The sequence below is a fragment of the Chlorocebus sabaeus genome, chromosome 14 (assembly GCF_047675955.1).
Source record: "Chlorocebus sabaeus isolate Y175 chromosome 14, mChlSab1.0.hap1, whole genome shotgun sequence".
NCBI lineage: Eukaryota > Metazoa > Chordata > Mammalia > Primates > Cercopithecidae > Chlorocebus > Chlorocebus sabaeus.
This window is the reverse complement of record NC_132917.1, coordinates 39106506-39124948: the sequence shown is the minus strand read 5'-3', so window position 1 is coordinate 39124948 and position 18443 is coordinate 39106506. Positions and strand designations below refer to the sequence as shown.

At 36.7% G+C, this 18443-nt stretch overlaps 1 protein-coding gene across 3 annotated transcripts in view; it reads left to right on the top strand.

Moving 5' to 3' along the window:
• Positions 1-18443, top strand: part of MAP4K3 (mitogen-activated protein kinase kinase kinase kinase 3) — a 186397-nt gene that overhangs the window by 48965 nt on the left and 118989 nt on the right. For all 3 annotated transcript variants that reach the window (XR_012095267.1, XM_073022934.1, XM_073022933.1), the window contains exon 2: positions 9987-10044. Coding sequence is in view for 2 of the 3 variants with exons in the window: in XM_073022934.1 (XP_072879035.1) it covers positions 9987-10044 (58 nt within the window). In the remaining variant the exon portion in view is untranslated. The remainder of the gene's footprint in view (positions 1-9986; positions 10045-18443) is intronic.

Below are 18443 nucleotides of genomic sequence, written 5' to 3'. Positions count from 1 at the left end.
ATTCCAAAATTCAGAATTAAACTTTGAAATACAAATTACTGATATGTTGGAACTGTCTGTACTCCTATTACTCACAGTTTATTTTCCATGTCAATATCCAATTATTATCTGCTAAGTGCATTTTTTGAAAGTTAATGATAGCCTCAATCTGGTTTTTTGTTTTTGTTTTTGTTTTTAAATTAGGACTATGTAGTCCTAGAAATGTAGATCTTTAATTATCTGGTTTTAAGAAACAAAGAGCCATTCAAGTTAACTTAAGAAAAGAGAGGCTATTGTAAAGATACATGATATATGGAACTGGAAAGTTGTCAGGAACTCAAGGCAGCTTGGAGATCTGCCCTTTTCTCATGGTCTCGTGATTTTCTCTTTCCACCTGTTGAGTTCTTTGCTCTCTACTGATTGTCTCTTCATTACATCTTTTCTATTTCTTCAAAACTTCACTTTATGTCCAAAGCCCTGCGTGCTGCGACACTGGCACATAGCATGGTTTCACAGTGAGTTCCATTGCATGGTGGTGCTATTTCTCAGTATTTCCAGTTTCAGACATTTTAGAGTTGTGCCGTGTAATACAGTTATCACTAGCCACACGTGGCTTTTAAAATGAAAATTGAAATTATGTATAGGATCTGTATGCTGATAACTGCAAAGCACTGATGAAAGATATCAAAATCTAAATAAACAGAGACACCTGCCAGCCGTATTCATTGATTGGAAGACTCCACATAGTAAATATATCAGTTCTTTCCAAACTGATCTATAGATTTAATGTACTTCCAAATAAAAGTCCCAACAGCAGATTTTTTTTTTTTTTAAACAGACAAGCTAACTCAAATTTATATGGAAAGGCAAAGGACCTTTGTTACCAAAACAACTTTGAAAAAGAAAAAGTTGGAGGAATCACAAAATTATTGTGATTGTAAATTTAAAATTTACTATAAAACTACAGTAATCGGCCAGGCCTGTGTGGTTCATGCCTGTAATCCCAGCACTTTGGGATTGAGAGGCCAAGGTGAGTGGATCACCTGAGGTCAGGAGTTGAAGATGATCCTGGCCAACATGGCAAAACCCCATCTGTACTGAAAATACAAAAATTAGCTAGGCGTGGTGGCGTACCTGTAGTCCCACCTACTCAAGAGGCTGAGGCAGGAGAATCACTTGAACCCAGGAGGCCGAGATTGTACCACTGCACTCCAGCCTGGGCAACAGAGTGAGACTCTGTCTCAAAAAAAAAAAAAAAAAAAAAAAACCAAAAAAATTACACTAATCAAGACTGTATAGTGTAGGTAAGAGATAAACACATGATCAGTAGATCAATATAGATCAACATGGGGTCCAGACACAGATCCACACAAATATAGCCAATTCATTTTTGACAAAGGTGGAAGTCAATTCAATGAAAGGAAAATTGACTTTTCCACAAATGATAAGAAAGAGTTGGACATATACATGCAAAAAAAGTACCTAAACCTAAACTGTACACCTTACACAAAAATTATCTGAAAATGTATTATAAAACTAAATGTAAAAACATAAAACTTTTAGAAGAAAACACAGAAGAAAATATTTGTGACCTGGAGTTAAGCAAAAAGATCTTGGACATGATACCAAAAGCACAATTCATAAAAGAAAACTATTGATAAATTGGACTTTATCAAAAATAAAAACCATTGCTCTGTGTATTTGTTTGGTAGGGCTGCCATAACAAAATGCCACAGACTGGGTGGCTTCAACAGTAGAAATTTATTTTCTCATAGTTCTGGAGGCTGGAAGTCCAAGGTTAAGGGGCCAGCAGGGTTGGTTTCTCCTGAAGCGTCTCTGTTTGGCTTGCAGATGGCGGCCTTCTTGGTGTATCTTCACATGGCCTTTTCACTATGCATGTATATCTCTGGTATCTCTTCCTTTTCTTAAAGGGATATCAGTCTTGTTGGATTAGGGCCCACCCATATAACTTATTTAACCTTAATTACCTTTTCAAATGCCTTTCCTCTGAATATAGTCACGTTCTAGAGTACTGGAGGTTAGGACTTCAACATATGAATTTGGTAGGGAGCACAATTCAATTCATAAATTTTGCAAAAAACACTGTTAACAAGAATGAAGAATAAGTTACAGACTGAAGAAAACATTTGACTGGGCGCAGTGGCTCATGCCTGTAATCCCAGCACTTTGGGAGGCCAAGATGGGTGGATCACCTGACATCAGGAGTTCGAGACCAGTCTGACCAACATGGTGAAACCTCATCTCTTCTAAAAATACAAAAAAAAAACCAGCCAGGTGTGGTGGCAGCTGCCTGTAATCTTAGCTACTTGGGAGGCTGGGGCCAGAGAATCGCTTGAACCCAGGAGGTAGAGGTTGCAGTGAGCCACGATTGTGCCATTGCACTCCAACCTGAGCAATAAGAGCGAAACTTCGTCTCAAAAAAAAAAAAAAAAAAAAAAAATAGCAAATCGTATATCTGACAAAGGACTCATATATAGAATACATATATATGAAGAACTCTCATAACTCATCAGTAAGAAAATAAATATTCCAATTAAAACATGGATGAAAGACTGGAAAACAATTTATCAAAGGATGGCAGGTAAGCACATGAATAGACTAAGAGCATCATCAATCATCCGGGAAATGCAAACTAAAACCACCATGAAATAGCATTTACATACCTATTAGGATGGCTGAAATAAATACAATGCCAACTCTTGGCAAGGATGTGAAGCAAGTGCAACCCCACCATGCATTGCTTCTGGGAATGAAAAATGGTATAGTCACTTTAGAAAGTTGGGCAGTTTCTTATAAAGTTAAACATATACCTACCATATGATATGATCTAGTCCCACTCCTGGGTATTTATGTAACCTGTATACAAATGTTTACAGCAGCTCTTTCCGTATTTGCCAAAAACTGAAAACAACCTAGATATCCTTCAACTGGTAAATGGATGAACTGTGGTAAATCTATACAGTGGAACACTACTCAGCAATAAAAAGGAATAAACTAATGATATATGCAACAACTTGGTGAAAGAAGAGTCTCAAGATGTTATATAATGAATGAATTTATATGGCATTCTCAAAAAGAAAAAGTGTAGTCTTAGAGAACATGTTAGTGTTTCCAGGGTTTGGGGAGGATTATGACTTCCATTGGAGTTTTTGCAGTGATGGAACTTTTCTATTTCCTGATGGTGGTGGTAGTGGCGGTGGTGGTGGTGGTGGTTACATAATCTAATATATGTGTTTAAATTACTAGAACTGTATCTTTAAAAATCCATTTTATCATCTGGTAGTTAAAAAAATTAAAAACTCCAAATTTTAAATATTTCATTGTATACACACGTATAATTAAACAAAATTCAGTTTTTCACTTGCACTGACCATATTTTAAGTGATCAATAGGTACATGTGGTATGGGGCTAATGTATTGGATAGTGCAGATATAGATCATTTCCATCAATGTAGAAAGTTCTTTTGGACAGTGCTGGGTTTTCTTTGTTTTGTTGTTGTTGTTATTGTTGTTGTTTTGAGATGGAGTTTTGCTCTTGTTGCCCAGGCTGGAGTGCAACAGGGCGATCTCAGTTCACTGCAACCACCGCCTGCTGGGTTCAAGCAATTCTTCTGTCCCAGCCTTGCGAGTAATTGAGATTACAGGTACATGCCACTACGCCTGGCTAATTTTTGTATTTTTAGCAGAGGTGGTGTTTCCTCATATTGATCAGACTGGTCTCGAACTCCTGACCTCAGGTGATCCGCCCACCTCAGCCTCCCAAAGTGCTGAGATTACAGGTGTGAGCCGCCATGCCCGGTGTGAGCCACCGCGACCGGCTGACAGTGCTGTTTTAAAGCAAGGATCAGCAAACTTTGTCGATAAAGGGTCAGATAGTAATACTTAAGACCTTGTGAGCCATATGGCCTCTGTCTCAGCTACTCAACTCTGCTATTGAATTTTTTTAATTTTTAATTTTTAATTTTAATTTTAATTTTAATTTTTTAAGACTGGTCTTGTTCTTTTGCCCAGGCTTGAGAACAATAGTGTGATCATAGCTCACTACAACTTTGATCTCTTGGGCTCAATTGATCCTCCTCCCACCTCAGCCTCCCGGATAGCTGGGACTATAGGCACATACCACCAAGACCAAGCCTAGCTAATTTTTGTATTTTTTGTAGAGACAGGTTTTCACCATGTTGCCCAGGCTGGTCTCGAACTCCTGGGCTCAAACAATCTGCCCCCTTGGCCTCCCAAAATGCTGGAATTACAGACATGAGCCACCACCTGTGTACCAGTAAAACTTTATTTACAAAAATAGACATGTTTGCTGATCCCTATTTCAGAGAATTTGCACTGTTTCCTATTTTCATGTCAGCTCAGGATTTATTGGTAGAGTAATCTTATAATTTACCATCCAAATTTAATAAATTTTTAATTGTTTAAGAGTGAACACAGGCACTATTAATAATTTTACTGGTACAGTAGGCATAACCAGGAGTACTCTGGGCAAACCAGAGATGAATGTCACTCCATCAGTTTTCCTATGAATTGGTGGCCCTTGTAGTGGGCACATACCTAGTGACATGATTTGGCTGTTTTCCCCATCCAAATTTCATCTTGAATTGTAATTCCCATAATCCCCACATGTTGTGGAGGAGCCTAGTGGGAGGTAATTGAATCATGGTGGTGATGACCCTCTTGCTCTTCTCATGATAGTGAGTTCTCATGAGATCTGATGGTTTTGTAAGGGGCTTTCCCCCCTTTTGCTTGGCACTTCTCCTTGCTGCTGCCACGTGAAGAAGAACATGTTTGCTTCCCCTTTTGCCATGCTTATAAGTTTCCTGAGGCCTCCCAACCCTGTGAAACTGTGAGTTAGTTAAACCTTTTTCCTTTATAAATTACCCAGTCTCAGGCAGTTCCTTTTAAAAGCAGCATGAGAACAGACTAATACGCCTAGTCTAATCAACTATGGGAAAGCGAACATGAAACCATCCCTTCAGCAGTGAGTATGGGTTATCCATTTTCTTCTGAAAGGGAGTAGTTGAATGGGAGGTACCCTGAGGTTTGGCTAGCCTGGTACACTCAAAATAGTCTGTGTTTTCTGTCCCCAAGCCTTTGCTCATGCTTTTCTTTCTGTGCCCTTTTCCCCATCCCTTTTTGTTTTTCGTAATTCAGACCATCTTTTCAAACCTCTGCAAAAATGGTATCACCTTCATGCAGTCATTCCTGTAATACCTTTTCAGGCTTACAAGTTGGTAGTTACATTTTATAAAAGTCAGTAACGTAGTGCTTTAAACTGGATCCCCATACCTGGCTGTGTATCAGCAGTACCTCAGTAGCTTAAAATATAGAATCCTGGGTCCCATTCTTAATCGCTTGACCTAGAATTCAGAATTTATAGCAATATTTTGTTATTGTTTTGTTTTGTATTTAAACTCCTTATATGATTTTTATATAACTGGCTATCTGATTCAGTATTTGGAATCTGTTGATTTAGGCTGAAATTATTTTATATAAACATTGACTTTTAGAGTTAGAAGGAATCTTAGAAATAGCCTGTTTTCACCTTAATGTCTTTAAATTGTGGGCAGAGGGGTCAGGAAGAAGACACAAGGGAAATTACTTACTTAGATCCCATTGCTGGTTACTGGCAGAGCCAGGACTAAATGTTGTTAGCTGTCATTTAGACTTAGATTCATATTCACATTGGACATCCCCTTCTATATAGTAAGGTTTCAGTACTCCAGGGGGCTCAATACATAGTAGATGATGGTCAGATGTTTTACTAATAATGATTGTTTCTAACCCATTTTATATTATAGTACCTAGCACATTTTTTTGGCTCTTAATAATTGCTGCTTGAATGTGTTGTTAACCCTCAGTTCACTCTCAAGGAATGCCTTTCTGATAGTTGGAGATAATTCCCCAATCAACATGAAATCATCTCAGAAAAATTCTTCCCAAAACTGGTTCCAATCTGAATGGCCTCTAAAAGGCTCACTGAATCAAACTAAATTCTGGTACAGCTTTGAAAGTTGGTACTTTCCAAGAGCCCCTCTAAGCCGAGATCAGTCTAGACCTGTAGGATTTTCCTCACCAGTCCACTTGCATTTTAGAAAGGTTACCCAGAATCTATGGGAGTATGTGGTGGGGGATGTGTATACCGAAGTAAGGTGTGGGACCAGGGTCAGGAAAAGGCTTATGGGAAGTGGTGGTAGCCTAAGCTGAGCTTCAAAGGATGTCTGTTAGGCCAGGGGAGGGACCTGGAATAAAAGCGTGGATAGCTTTGGGAAATGGCAGGTTGTTTAGTTTGGCCAGAGGATAAAGTACAAGTTAGGGAGTGACTAGAAATATAGATGGGGACCAGATTAAAATGTAGTATTTCACAATTTCATATCCACAGGCAAAATAATGAAACTGAAGCCCTATCCGACACAGTATAAAAATTCACTCAAAGTAGATTATAGACCTAAATTTAAGAAAACTGTAAAACTTAGAACTCTTAGAAAAGAAAGTAGGAAAAAAGTATTTGTAACCTTGGGTTAGGCAAATGGTTTCTTAGCTGCAACATTAAAAACACAAGAAACAAAAATTAGTTAAGTTGGACATCATCAAAATGAAAAAGTTTTGTGTTTCAAAGGATACCCATAAGAAAATGAAAAGAAATCTTGCAGAATGGGAGAAAATATTTGCAAATCATGTGACTGATAAGGGATTTATATCCAGAATATATATAAAGAACTCTTACAAGTTAACAATTTAAAAAGAATTTAAAATGGACAAAGAATTGAGTAGACAGTTCTCCAAAGAAGATATTCAAATGGAAAATTGAAAACAGGTCCACACAAAAATGTGTACACTGATGTTTATAGCACCATTATTCATAATAGCTAAAAAGTGGAAACAACCCAAATATGGCATTTCCATACAGTGGACTACTGTTTGGCAGTAACACATAAATGAATTTGAGACATGGATGAACCTGAAAACATCACACCAAGTGAAAGAAGCCAGAGTCACAAAGGACCACGTGTTACTTGATCCCATTTACATGAAATGTTTACAATAGTCAAATCCATAGAGATGGAAAGTAGATTAGTGGTTGCCAGGGATTGAGAGGTGGAAGAATAGGTAGTGACTGCGAATGGTTCTGGGGTTTCTTTTTGAGGTGATGAAAATGTTCTAAAATTAGTTAGTGTAATTACATAACTCTGAATATACTAAACACCACTGAATCATACACCGTGAAAGGGTGTACTTAATGGTATGTGGATTCTATCCCAGTAAAGCTCTTATAAAAAGTGCTGTATTTAGTGAAAGCTTTAAATACTCTGACAGGGAATTTGGATTTTTGTCTTTAAAGCAATGATGTGTACTCTTGCAGAGTTATAAGTTGAGAACAGCATGATGAGAACATCACTGTGGGAGCATTTGAAGAATGGTGGTCAGATCAGTGTTGCAGCAGACTAGATCTAGCTGCTTAGAATATTTTATCCTGTTTTCTGCGCTTAACAAGTATGAACATTTTATGTTACTAGTTCTGAATTCAAAATTTTAAACTTTATACATGCTAATATTTTATAATTTCTATCTTGCTCTCCTTTTTTAAAAAATGAACTGCTCAGGGTGATTGAAAAAAGAATAGCAGTTGCAGAATGTTATAGATAATACTGATTCTTAAATTTACCTTTGTGTGTAACCTTGACTACTGTCAATTTAGAGATAGCAAAATATGACTTATTTTAGCCAGAAGACCAGGATTCTTGGTGAATCATAATGCTTTAAAGACCCTTTATTAATAAACATGGATTTTTAATGAAGAAAGGCTTAGAAGTGAAGTTTCTTAAGGGCTTTTTAATTATCTCTTTCCCCTTCTTTTTGTGAAATATCTTAATACTGCCAAATAAATTACATATTGGAAGATATTTCTAACATGGTAGAAGGCAAAAGAACAGTAATCATTTTAGCTCTATTTTTTTTAAATTAACCCTAAAAAACTGTAATTTAAAAACTTAGCCTTTAGGAAATTCTAGACTGATTTACCATTTGAAATCATTGTATTCATAAGTCAACCCTACAGTAAATATTGACCTTGGTAAACCACTCATCAGTAGTTAGTGTCATAATTTTTCTGTTAAATATATGCTGGTGTTAACTATTCGTAAATCTATTTTTAGAAGAGTACATTGTGTACAGCAACCATTTTGGACAAATACTGTGTAGCTTGTAAATAGAGTGTGTGCCCTCCTGTGGTCATTGGTAACAAAAATCTCAGCTATAATCATCCTAGCTTTCTGAGTTCACATTTGTCTGCTCTTCCATAGTAGAATCACCCGTACTCTGAATTTCTTCTCAGTAAGTAAAAAACCATAGCATGATTTTTAAATGGTGGCAATTGTCTTATTTGGAGGAGAGCTAAAGGAGAAGCCTACTAGAGAAAAAATATCAAAGTGTGAGGAGAGGCAAGTAGTTGTGATGGTGCTTGAAAAGCTTTATGACTATTATACCTGAATATTTTTCAGATACACTCTGCCTTCTTTACAGAATGCTCCCAGAATGATATTCTGGTTTTATTTCTATTTCATCATTTATATATCTTTTTTCCTCGAGAAAGGAGCAAGTATCCAGCACTGTCTATTTGAAACATCTATCCCATTTTATGGAAATTAAGTTTAATTTGAAATAAGTGTTCAAATCTCTTTTGTACTTCCTTAAGTGTTTATTAGTTATGGGGATTTTGTTTGAAGGAACAATTGTTAAATGAATTTTCCCTGCAAATTTTATTAATTTATATGAGATCTTTTAATATCTTTGTTCTTCTTAGGGTTAAATGGTTAAATTTTATATTTTCAGCAATGACTGTGTCTCATATCTTAGATCCTTGGCTGATATTTTTAGTGCCCTAGTATTCTTAGAAGAATTCTGCTATTAATGGTATTATCACCTCTTGCCAGGTGATTCACTGATTTTCACCAATCCATTAATAAGAGAGTGTTGCAACTAGGAATAATTTTGGTCACATGAATGGATCTTTCTGTGATCAGGCAATGGCATGTATTGTTCTTCACTGGTGGTATGAAAATTAATTTATTTTTAGTTAACAGTTTAGAATATCAAATTGAAAGTTCTGATCCAATTATAAAACATTTTAAATTGACAAAGACTGCCATTTTAATATAGTTTCTGCTTATTTATACATGTATTATATAATATATAGTATTTATTGTGTTATATGTACACATAAATACACATAATATAATTATGTATACTTATATACATAATTATACAGTTGTAAATGCCAGGAATCTAATAATATAATTTGATTTTTTAAAGGGATTTTTAACATGTGGCTTACAAAATAGATTTGTTTTGCATTGAACTACATGCATTTGACTGTACCATCAGGTGTGTTTAAAAGGTTGCAGGGGGCCTGTTTTCATAATTATATACACAATTGTGTTAGCCTTTCATATGCTAAAGCTTTTAAATGAAAAAATGTAAGGCTAGTCAATTAGTTCAACTAGCCTTTGAGTGAATAGCAATACAGTGTAATACTTAAAGGCTCAGACTGGAGTTAGACTGCCTGGGTTTGAATCCCAGCACTGTCGACTCACTGGCTATATGACCTTGTTAAGTTCTTTTGAATTCTATGTCCTTTAGTTTCCTCACTTGCAAAATGAGAATAATATCAGTACCTATTTTATAAGTTTGTTGTGAGGATTAAATGAATTAATATTAAAACATTTAGAATAGTGCCTGGCACATCCATACTGACATCTAAGTGTATATTAGCTGTTAGTATTAGTATTGCCAATATTAAATTTTACATAAATGTTGGAATTTATTGTGAAGTATAAACTTTGTTTTGTAAATATAAATTACATTTGCATTTCTTTTAAAATATTTTTATGTAACAAAACAAACAGTAAGCTAAAGTGAAATTTTATACACTTTTTATGAAAGCTTTCTTCACAATAATCCTTTTTTCCTTTTTTTTCTTTTAGGCACGGAATGTTAACACTGGTGAATTAGCAGCAATTAAAGTAATAAAATTGGAACCAGGTAAATTATTTGAAATTCATTTTTTCTTATTGCTAGAAAGCCATGGGATATCTTACGGCTTATTTTAATGATGTTTGGCCAACATTCTCTTGTTTTCCCCAGCATCTTCTGGGATAAATAGAGCTGCTTGTATGCTCTTTCCTCCAGTTCTTCAAGTTCTGCATACACACACCTTGCTCAGTTCTTCCCTGAAAAATAACTGATAATTGGAGGAGGAAGGGGAACTACTGAAAAGACTTTGTTCTTTCTGAACTCAGTTGAGCTAACTTGTGACAAGCTGATAGTGGTTTAGTTCCAGGCTAACGTCTTGTGGTGTCAGTGTGATGTCGTGGAAAAAACAGAACCGAAATTTGGGTAGTTGTAGTTCAGTTTGTCTCCCACTCCCTTGCTCTGTGAACTTGGGCAAATAGCTTCATGTCTCTGAGTCTCCCAGTTTTCTCGGGCGATCTAGCTTCCACGTTCTGTATTTCATTGATATCTCAGCAGTTGTCTACCAAAGTGAGCAGCTTATTGTAAAGCCCCTTAAGACTACTCCATATTTTTTGTTTGCTTCAACTGTGTTCTTTGAATTCCTCCTACTTCCCTCAAAACCCACATTTTTCTTAGCTAATTACTCACTCTTTGTTTATTCTCTCTTAGAAACCCCTTCCCACCCTTTCTTCTGCCCACCATAAGCAAGTCTATAATTGTGCAAGTGTCTAGACCGAGTTCCACAGCAATTAATGCCTTTCTGATGACTTCTTCCGTTACAAGCTGATAATAAGAGTTTATTGGTAAAACAAGTTTCAGTTCCAGTATGAACAGAAATTCATTCACAGACTTTGCAAGAATGCAAAAACTTTTTCTTAAAAAAAAAGAAAAAAGAAAAAAAAGGCCAAATAGCCAATACTTTAGGCTTTGTAGGTCGTGTATCGTCTCTATATTCAGTTCTCTCTCTTTCCATATAGTTTGCTCACCCCTTACTTAGAGCATCAATAAGCTTTTTAGAAGTGATATTAAAATTAAAATTTAAGGATGTACTGATTGACTGTGATCAAACCACACAGAAATATAATGAATTAAAAAAATTTTCCAGTTATACATATTTACAGATTTTATGTAGTCATTATATTCTAAACATCACAAGACAAGATGTTTGTCTTTTTTCTGAATCTCCTACTCTTCAATTTATAAGAAATTTTAGAAGGATATTTGAAGTTGTTGAAATATTAGCTACAAAAAGAACTTTGGCATTGAAAGCAGGGTCTTCATTTTTAATCATTAAGAAGTGACTGTGTTACTTAATGAAATGGTTCTAATGAGAAGTATTTTGTATATACATCATTCTGTCAAATCACCTGAGTACTCTCTCTTTCAGGAAGCCTTCCCTGACCCTGGGTCTAATTAAGATGACTCCTGAGTGAATAGCTCTGCTGTAACACTGACCATAGCTATATTGTCATTCTAGAGACTTGCCTTTCTTTGTTTCTAAGTTTTAATCAAATTTGTGCCCGCAGCACTGAACTTAGGACCTGGCACATAGTACCCATTGTGTACATCTTAAAATTTCCTTAAAAAATAAAAACTTGAAAAAGCTTACTGTTCAAGTCAATTATTTTCTGTTCATGAAATGTTGTTGCACTGTCAATCTTTTTTTTTTTTTTTTTTTTTGAGACGGAGTCTCACTCTGTCGCCCAGGCGGGAGTGCGGTGGCCGGATCTCAGCTCACTGCAAGCTCAGCCTCCTGGGTTTACACCATTCTCCTGCCTCAGCCTCCCGAGTAGCTGGGACTACAGGCGCCCGCCACCTCGCCCTGCTAGTTTTTTTGTACTTTTTAGTAGAGACAGGGTTTCACCGTGTTAGCCAGGATGGTCTCAATCTCCTGACCTCGTGATCCGCCCATCTCGGCCTCCCAAAGTGCTGGGATTACAGGCTTGAGCCACCGCCCCCACACTGTCAGTCTTGAACACTGCCATGTATATATTGATCAATGTATTAAAAGTAGAATATACAACTATACAAAAGGAAAAAAATAAAAATCATTCATATTCTACCACCTGGAGAAAACAAGGGTTATCACCATAAATATGTTTCATCTGTTACAGCTACCCATTTCCCCCTGCCAACAGTTATTTTGATCCCTCAATCATATAATTTTAGCCCATAGTATTTCTGTATACATGCCTAAAGTATAAATACTCAAAATATAATCACAAACAGGAACCCTCATACACAGCTGGTGGAAATGTAAAATGATGCAACCACTTTGGAAAACAGTTTGTCACTCCCTTAAAGTGTTCAACATAAATTTGCCATAATGACCCAGCAATTCTACTCTTGCATATCTGCCAACACAAGGATTGTCATGCACAAATGTTTATAGTAGCGTTATTCACAATATGTCTCAAAATTGGAAACAATCTTAACTGCCCATCAGCTGGTGAATGAATATGTTGTGTTCATACAGTTGAATACTATTCAACAATAAAAACAAGTTGCTGATACATGCTGTAACATAGGTGACCAAAATGTGCTAAGTGAAAGGAGCTAGACACATGAAACTACATACTGTATGATTTCATGTGAACAGTTCAGAAAAGGCAAATCTGTGGTGTCAGAAAGTTAATCTGGTGAGCTGGGGACAGAGGGGTGGACTAACAATTATTGGACGTGAAGGTTCTTACGGGAATAATCTAGTGATGGTTGTATAACTTGGTAAATTTACTAAAAACACCGTTGAATTATACACTTGAAATTGCTGAACTATCCGATTTAAACATATGCCTTAATAAAATTATTAAAGATATGTAACTAAAACCATTAACAACGTTACAGTTCCTTGTTAATAAGACCTACACTTAGCAAATAGTTGCTATGTTATATCTATAGGTTCCTGCTTAATTTCTTTTTATCTTTTTTCCTTGTAACTTTCTGTTGAAGTAACTCAATCGTTTATCCGGTAAAGTTCCCGTCAGTCCGGATTTTGCTGATTGCCTTCCTGTAGCATCATGTAATATATTCTTTGATGAATGGATAGATCGCTCTAGAGAACTGAGTAGACTCTGATTTTATTTGGGGTATGGAGGAGGGAACTACTTCACAAGTGGTGTTATGCTCACATTTTTCTAAGGTAGAGGGGTGTGTGTGTGTTTAAGAGACAGTCGCACTGTAGCCCAGGCTGCAATGCAGTGGTACGATCGTGGCTCACTGCAGTCTTGATCTCCTGGGCTCATACTATCCTTCTGCCTCAGCCTCCCAAGTAGCTAGGACTGCAGGCGTGTGCTACCACACCCAGCTAATTTTTATTTTTTGTAGAGATGGGGGTCTCACTGTGTTGCCGAGGTTGCTCTTGAATACCTGGTCTCAAGTGACCTCTTACCTTGGCCTTCCAGACTACTAGGATTACAAGCATGAGCCACTGTACCTGGCCTATATTAGAGTTTTGATGGCCAGTCTTCTACTTTTAGGAAACAAAAATTAAGTCTGAAATAGTATAGTGCAACATGTTGGATTTTAGGAATTTCTATCTAGAGTTTGTTACTTTTTCCTTTTTTTACAACTGATAAGCAATTTGAACCTGAAGCAAAATAAAAACTTACTCAGACATTTTGACCAAATTGTTTAAATGTGAAGTTACTCCAAGGTGTCTGACTTTTGCTTCTCATCTTATTCATGCAGCTTTAAATTTTAAAAAGTTTATTTATTTATTTATTTATTTATTTGTGATGGGGTCTTGCTCTGTTGCCTAGACTGAAGTGCAGTGGCACGATCTCACCTTACTGCAACCTCTGCCTCCTGGGTTCAAGCGATTCTCCTGTCTCAGCTGCCTGAGTAGCTGGGATTTCAGGAGCGCACCACCATGCCAGGCTGATTTTTGTATTTTTAGTAGAGACAAGGTTTCACCGTTTTGGCCAGGCTGGTCTTGAATTCCTGACCTTAGGTGATCCATGCACCTCTGCCTCCCAGAGTGCTGGGATTACAAGCATGAACCATCACACCTGACCTAATTTATTTTTAATTTTAATTATAATTTTTTTATTGTTTTGAGACAGAGTCTCGCTCTGTCACCCAGGCAGTGGCGTGATCTTGGCTCACTGCAGCCTCCACCTCCTGGGTTTAAACAATCTTCATGAATAGCTGGGACTACAGTCATGCACCACCATGCCTGGCTAATTTTTGTATTTTTGGTAGAGACAAGGTTTCGTCATGTTGGCCCAGATGGCCTTGAACTCCTGGCATCAAGTGATCCACCTGCCTGGGCTTCCCGAAATGCTGGGATTCCAGATGTGAGCCATTTTTAATTTTTTGAATACACAGTAGGCGTATATATTTCTGGGTTACACGAGATACTTTGATACAGGTATACAATGCATAATAATCACATCAGGGTAAATGGGATATCCATCACCTCAAGCATTTATCTCTTGTGTTTCAAACAGACCAGTTATACTCTTCTAATTACTTCTAAATGTATAATTGAATATTTATTATTTTTTTTTTACTATAGTAACCCTGTTGTGCTTGCAAATACTAGGGCTTATTCATTCTAAGTTTTTGTACCAATTAACCATCTCCAAATCCCTTCCACCCCACAAACCCTGTAAGCTTCCCAGCCTATGGTAACCATCCTTCTACTCTCTATTTCCATAAGTTCAATCGTTTTGAGTTTTAGCTCCCACAGATAAATGAGAACATGTGATGTTTGTCTTTCTGTGCCTGGCTCATTTCACTTAACATAATGACCTGCAGTTCCATCCGTGTTGTTGCAAATGATAGGATCTCGTTCCTTTTAATGACTGAATAGTACTCCATTGTATATATGTACCACATTTCTTTTTTTTTTTTTTTTTTTTTTTTTGAGGCGGAGTCTTCACGCTGTCACCCAGGCTGAAGTGCAGTGGCTCGATCTCGGCTCACTGCAAGCTCCGCCTCCCAGGTTAGCGCCATTCTCCTGCCTCAGCCTCCCGAGTAGCTGGGACTACAGGCACCCGCCACTGCGCCCGGCTAATTTTTTGTATTTTAGTAGAGACGGGGTTTCACCGTGTTAGCCAGGATGGTCTCGATCTCCTGACCTCGTGATCCGCCCGCCTCGGCCTCCCAAAGTGCAGGGATTACAGGCGTGAGCCACCACGCCCGGCCCACATTTCTTTAGTAATTCATCTATTGATGGACATTTAGGTTGCTTCCAAATCTTGGTTATTGTGAATAGTACAGCAGTAAACATGGGCGTGCGGATCTCTCTTTGCTATGCTCATTTCCTTTCTTTTGGGTATATACCTAGGAGTGGAATTGCATGATTGTGTGGTAGTTCTGTTTTTAGTTTTTGGAGGAACCTCCAAACTGTTCTCCATAGTAGGTGTATTAATTTACATTCCTACCGACAGTGTGTGAAGGTTCCCTTTTCTCTACATCTCACCAGCATTTATTGCCTGTGTTTTTGATAAAAGGCATTTTGAATAAGGGGAGATAATATCTCATGGTATAGTTTTGATTTGCATTTCTCTGATGATCAGTGATGTTGAGCACCTTTTCATATACCTGTTTGCCATTTTTATGTCTTTGAAGAAATGTCTGTTCAAATCTTTTGCCCATTTTAAAATTGAATTATTAGGGGTTTTTTCCCCAGTGGAGTTGTTTGAGCTCCTTACATAATCTGGTTGTTAATCCCTTGTCAGATGAGTAGTTTGCACAAATTTTCTGCCATTCGTGGGGTTGTCTCTTCTCTTTGTTGATTGATTGTTTTGCTGTGCAGAAGCTTATTAATTTGATGTGATCCCATTTGTCCATTTTTGCTTGGTTTCCAGTGCCTGTAGGATATTGCTCAGGAAATCTTTGCCCACATCAATGTCACAGAGATTTTCCCCAATGTTTTCTTCTAGTAGTTCCGTAGTTTGAGGTCTTAGATTTATGTCTTTAATCCATTTTAGTTTGATTTTTGTATATGGTAAGAGGAAGGGGGTCTAGTTTCAGTCTTCTGCATATGGATATCCAGTTTTCTCAGCACTGTTTATTGAAGAGACTGTCCTTTCTCCAATGTATGTTCTTGGTATCTTTGTTGAAAATGCATTCACTGTACGTGTCTGGATTTATTTCTGGGTTCTCCATTCTGTTCACTGATCTATGTGTCTGTTTTTCCAGCAGCATGCTGTTTTGGTTACCGTAGCTCTGTAGTATAATTTGAAGTCAGGTAATGTGATTCCTACGGTTTCTTTCTTTCTTTTTTTTTTTTTTTTGCTTAGGATAGCTTTGGCTATTTTGGGTCTTTTGTGGGTGCATAACATTTTTAGGGTAGTTTTTTCTATTTTTGTGAAGACTGTCATTCATATTTTGATAGGAATTGCATTAAATCCTTAGATTCTTTTGGGTAGTGTGGACAATTTAACAATATTGATTCTTCCAGTCCATGAACATGGAATATCTTTCCATTTTTTGTGTGTGGCTTCTTCAGTTTCTTACATCAGTGTTTTATGTTTTCATTATAGAGATCTTTCCTTTCTTTGGTTAATTCCTAGGTATTTTATTTTATTTGTAGCTATTGTAAATGGAATTTCTTTCTTGATTTCTTTTTCAGATTGTTCACTTTTGTTATTCGAAAATGATACTTTTTTTTTATATTTATTTTGTATCCTGCAGCTTTACTGAATTTGTCAGTTTAGTAGTTTTTTGGTGGAGTCTTCAGATTTTTCCAAGTGTAAGATCATATAGTCTGCAAACAAGGATAATTTGACTGCTTTCTTTCCAATTCCGATGCCCACTTACTTCTTGCTCTTGTCTGAATGCTCTACAAAAAATTTAATATATAAATATATGTAATATTTATTATATGTGTAAAAGGGGTTAATTCAGCAAGAGGATCTATATATAGACAGATAGATGTGTGTGTGTATATAAAAATATATATATAGAGAGAGAGGAGATATGTATAGAGTAACCTTAGATCTTCTTACAGTTTTTGTTTTTAAATCTATTTTTTCTGATATAAATATAGCTACTCCTGTTCTTTTCTTGTTTCCATTGGCATGGAGTATCTCTTTCCATCCCTTTAGTCTGTGTATCTTCATAGGTGAAGTGTTTCTTGTAGGCAGCAGATCATTGGGCCTTATTTTCTTATGCTTTCAGCCACTCTGTTTTTTGTTTGCAGAATTTAGTTCATTTGCGTCACATCAGTGCTCAAAAAGTTTTGGATTTTGGAGCATTGTGTGTATCACATTTTCGAATTAGGGAAATTCAACCTGTAGCAGCAAGAGTTAAACATTCCACTCTTTCCTGGATAATCTAAGTCACTTTGACATAGTCTTGATTTACGCCCCAGATGGCAGAGCTTCAGGTAAGAGACACAGTGTTCACATCCATCATAACTTTGTTACTTATAAGGAAGAAGAACCTTGGGTTCACTTTGTAATCCAATCCTGAAGTCAGCCCCTTTACATACAGCTCTCCTTTGCTCTAAGCCTGTCAAAACACCACTTCATTTAAATTTCATCTCAATTCCATTTTATTTAAAGTATTACAAAAACTCTGTATTTTCCTTGGGTGAGATGCCCTAAGATTTATCTGGCGTGTGGTTTTCCTCATTGCAATGGGTCAATAAACCTGAATTTGTCAGATGACAGGTTTGTTCCTACAGTCTGTGGCTGATCCAGCTGGAACACTGCCAATTCTTGAGACTTATTTGGATAAAAATAATTAAAAATGGATCAAGATGAAAGCTATGGCAGAGCTTGCTAGTAGAATAGAACATATGTGTGTGTGTGTATATATATATATGTATATATATGCTTTGGGGCTTTATTTTCAAGTTCTGATAAGTTCTTTATTTTCAACTTCTGATAAGATGTTATTATATAAATAAGTTATAGATCTGGAATCTCTTCTTGGGATTTAAAGTCAGAATTTAAAAGTTGCTTGTACTCATTTGTGGTATTGTTTGCAGTACTAGTTAATATGATACAGATGCAGATAGATAACAGTGATTCATTAAGTAGAAACTCATAGGAAAAACTCTTCTAAATGGGGAAACTCATTCCTTTTCCAACACAATGAAAACTACTGAGATTGATAAACAGAGAAACTTGTAGTGAGAAAATAAGGTATTATACTTTGTTTCAGTGAGAGCAACATGCATTAAATTGTAAAGCCAAATTTTAAAAGTGTGAAAAAGTAACAATAAGACCTTATTCTACTATTTTTTCATGAACCTCCAAAGTTAAATGTTATGGAATATTCTCTCCTGCCAGCCTTTGACATTCGTTTTTTTCTTTCCTGAGAGGTAGTAGAGGTGCTTTCTGCCTCCTTATCTTTCATGACAGAGTGATGAAACATTGGGGATATGATTTATCTGGTGCCTTTTCCCATCTCCCTTGCATGCTTTTGTGGATCCCTTGCCATCGTGTGCTTTTTCAGTGCTGCCTTGTGTTTAT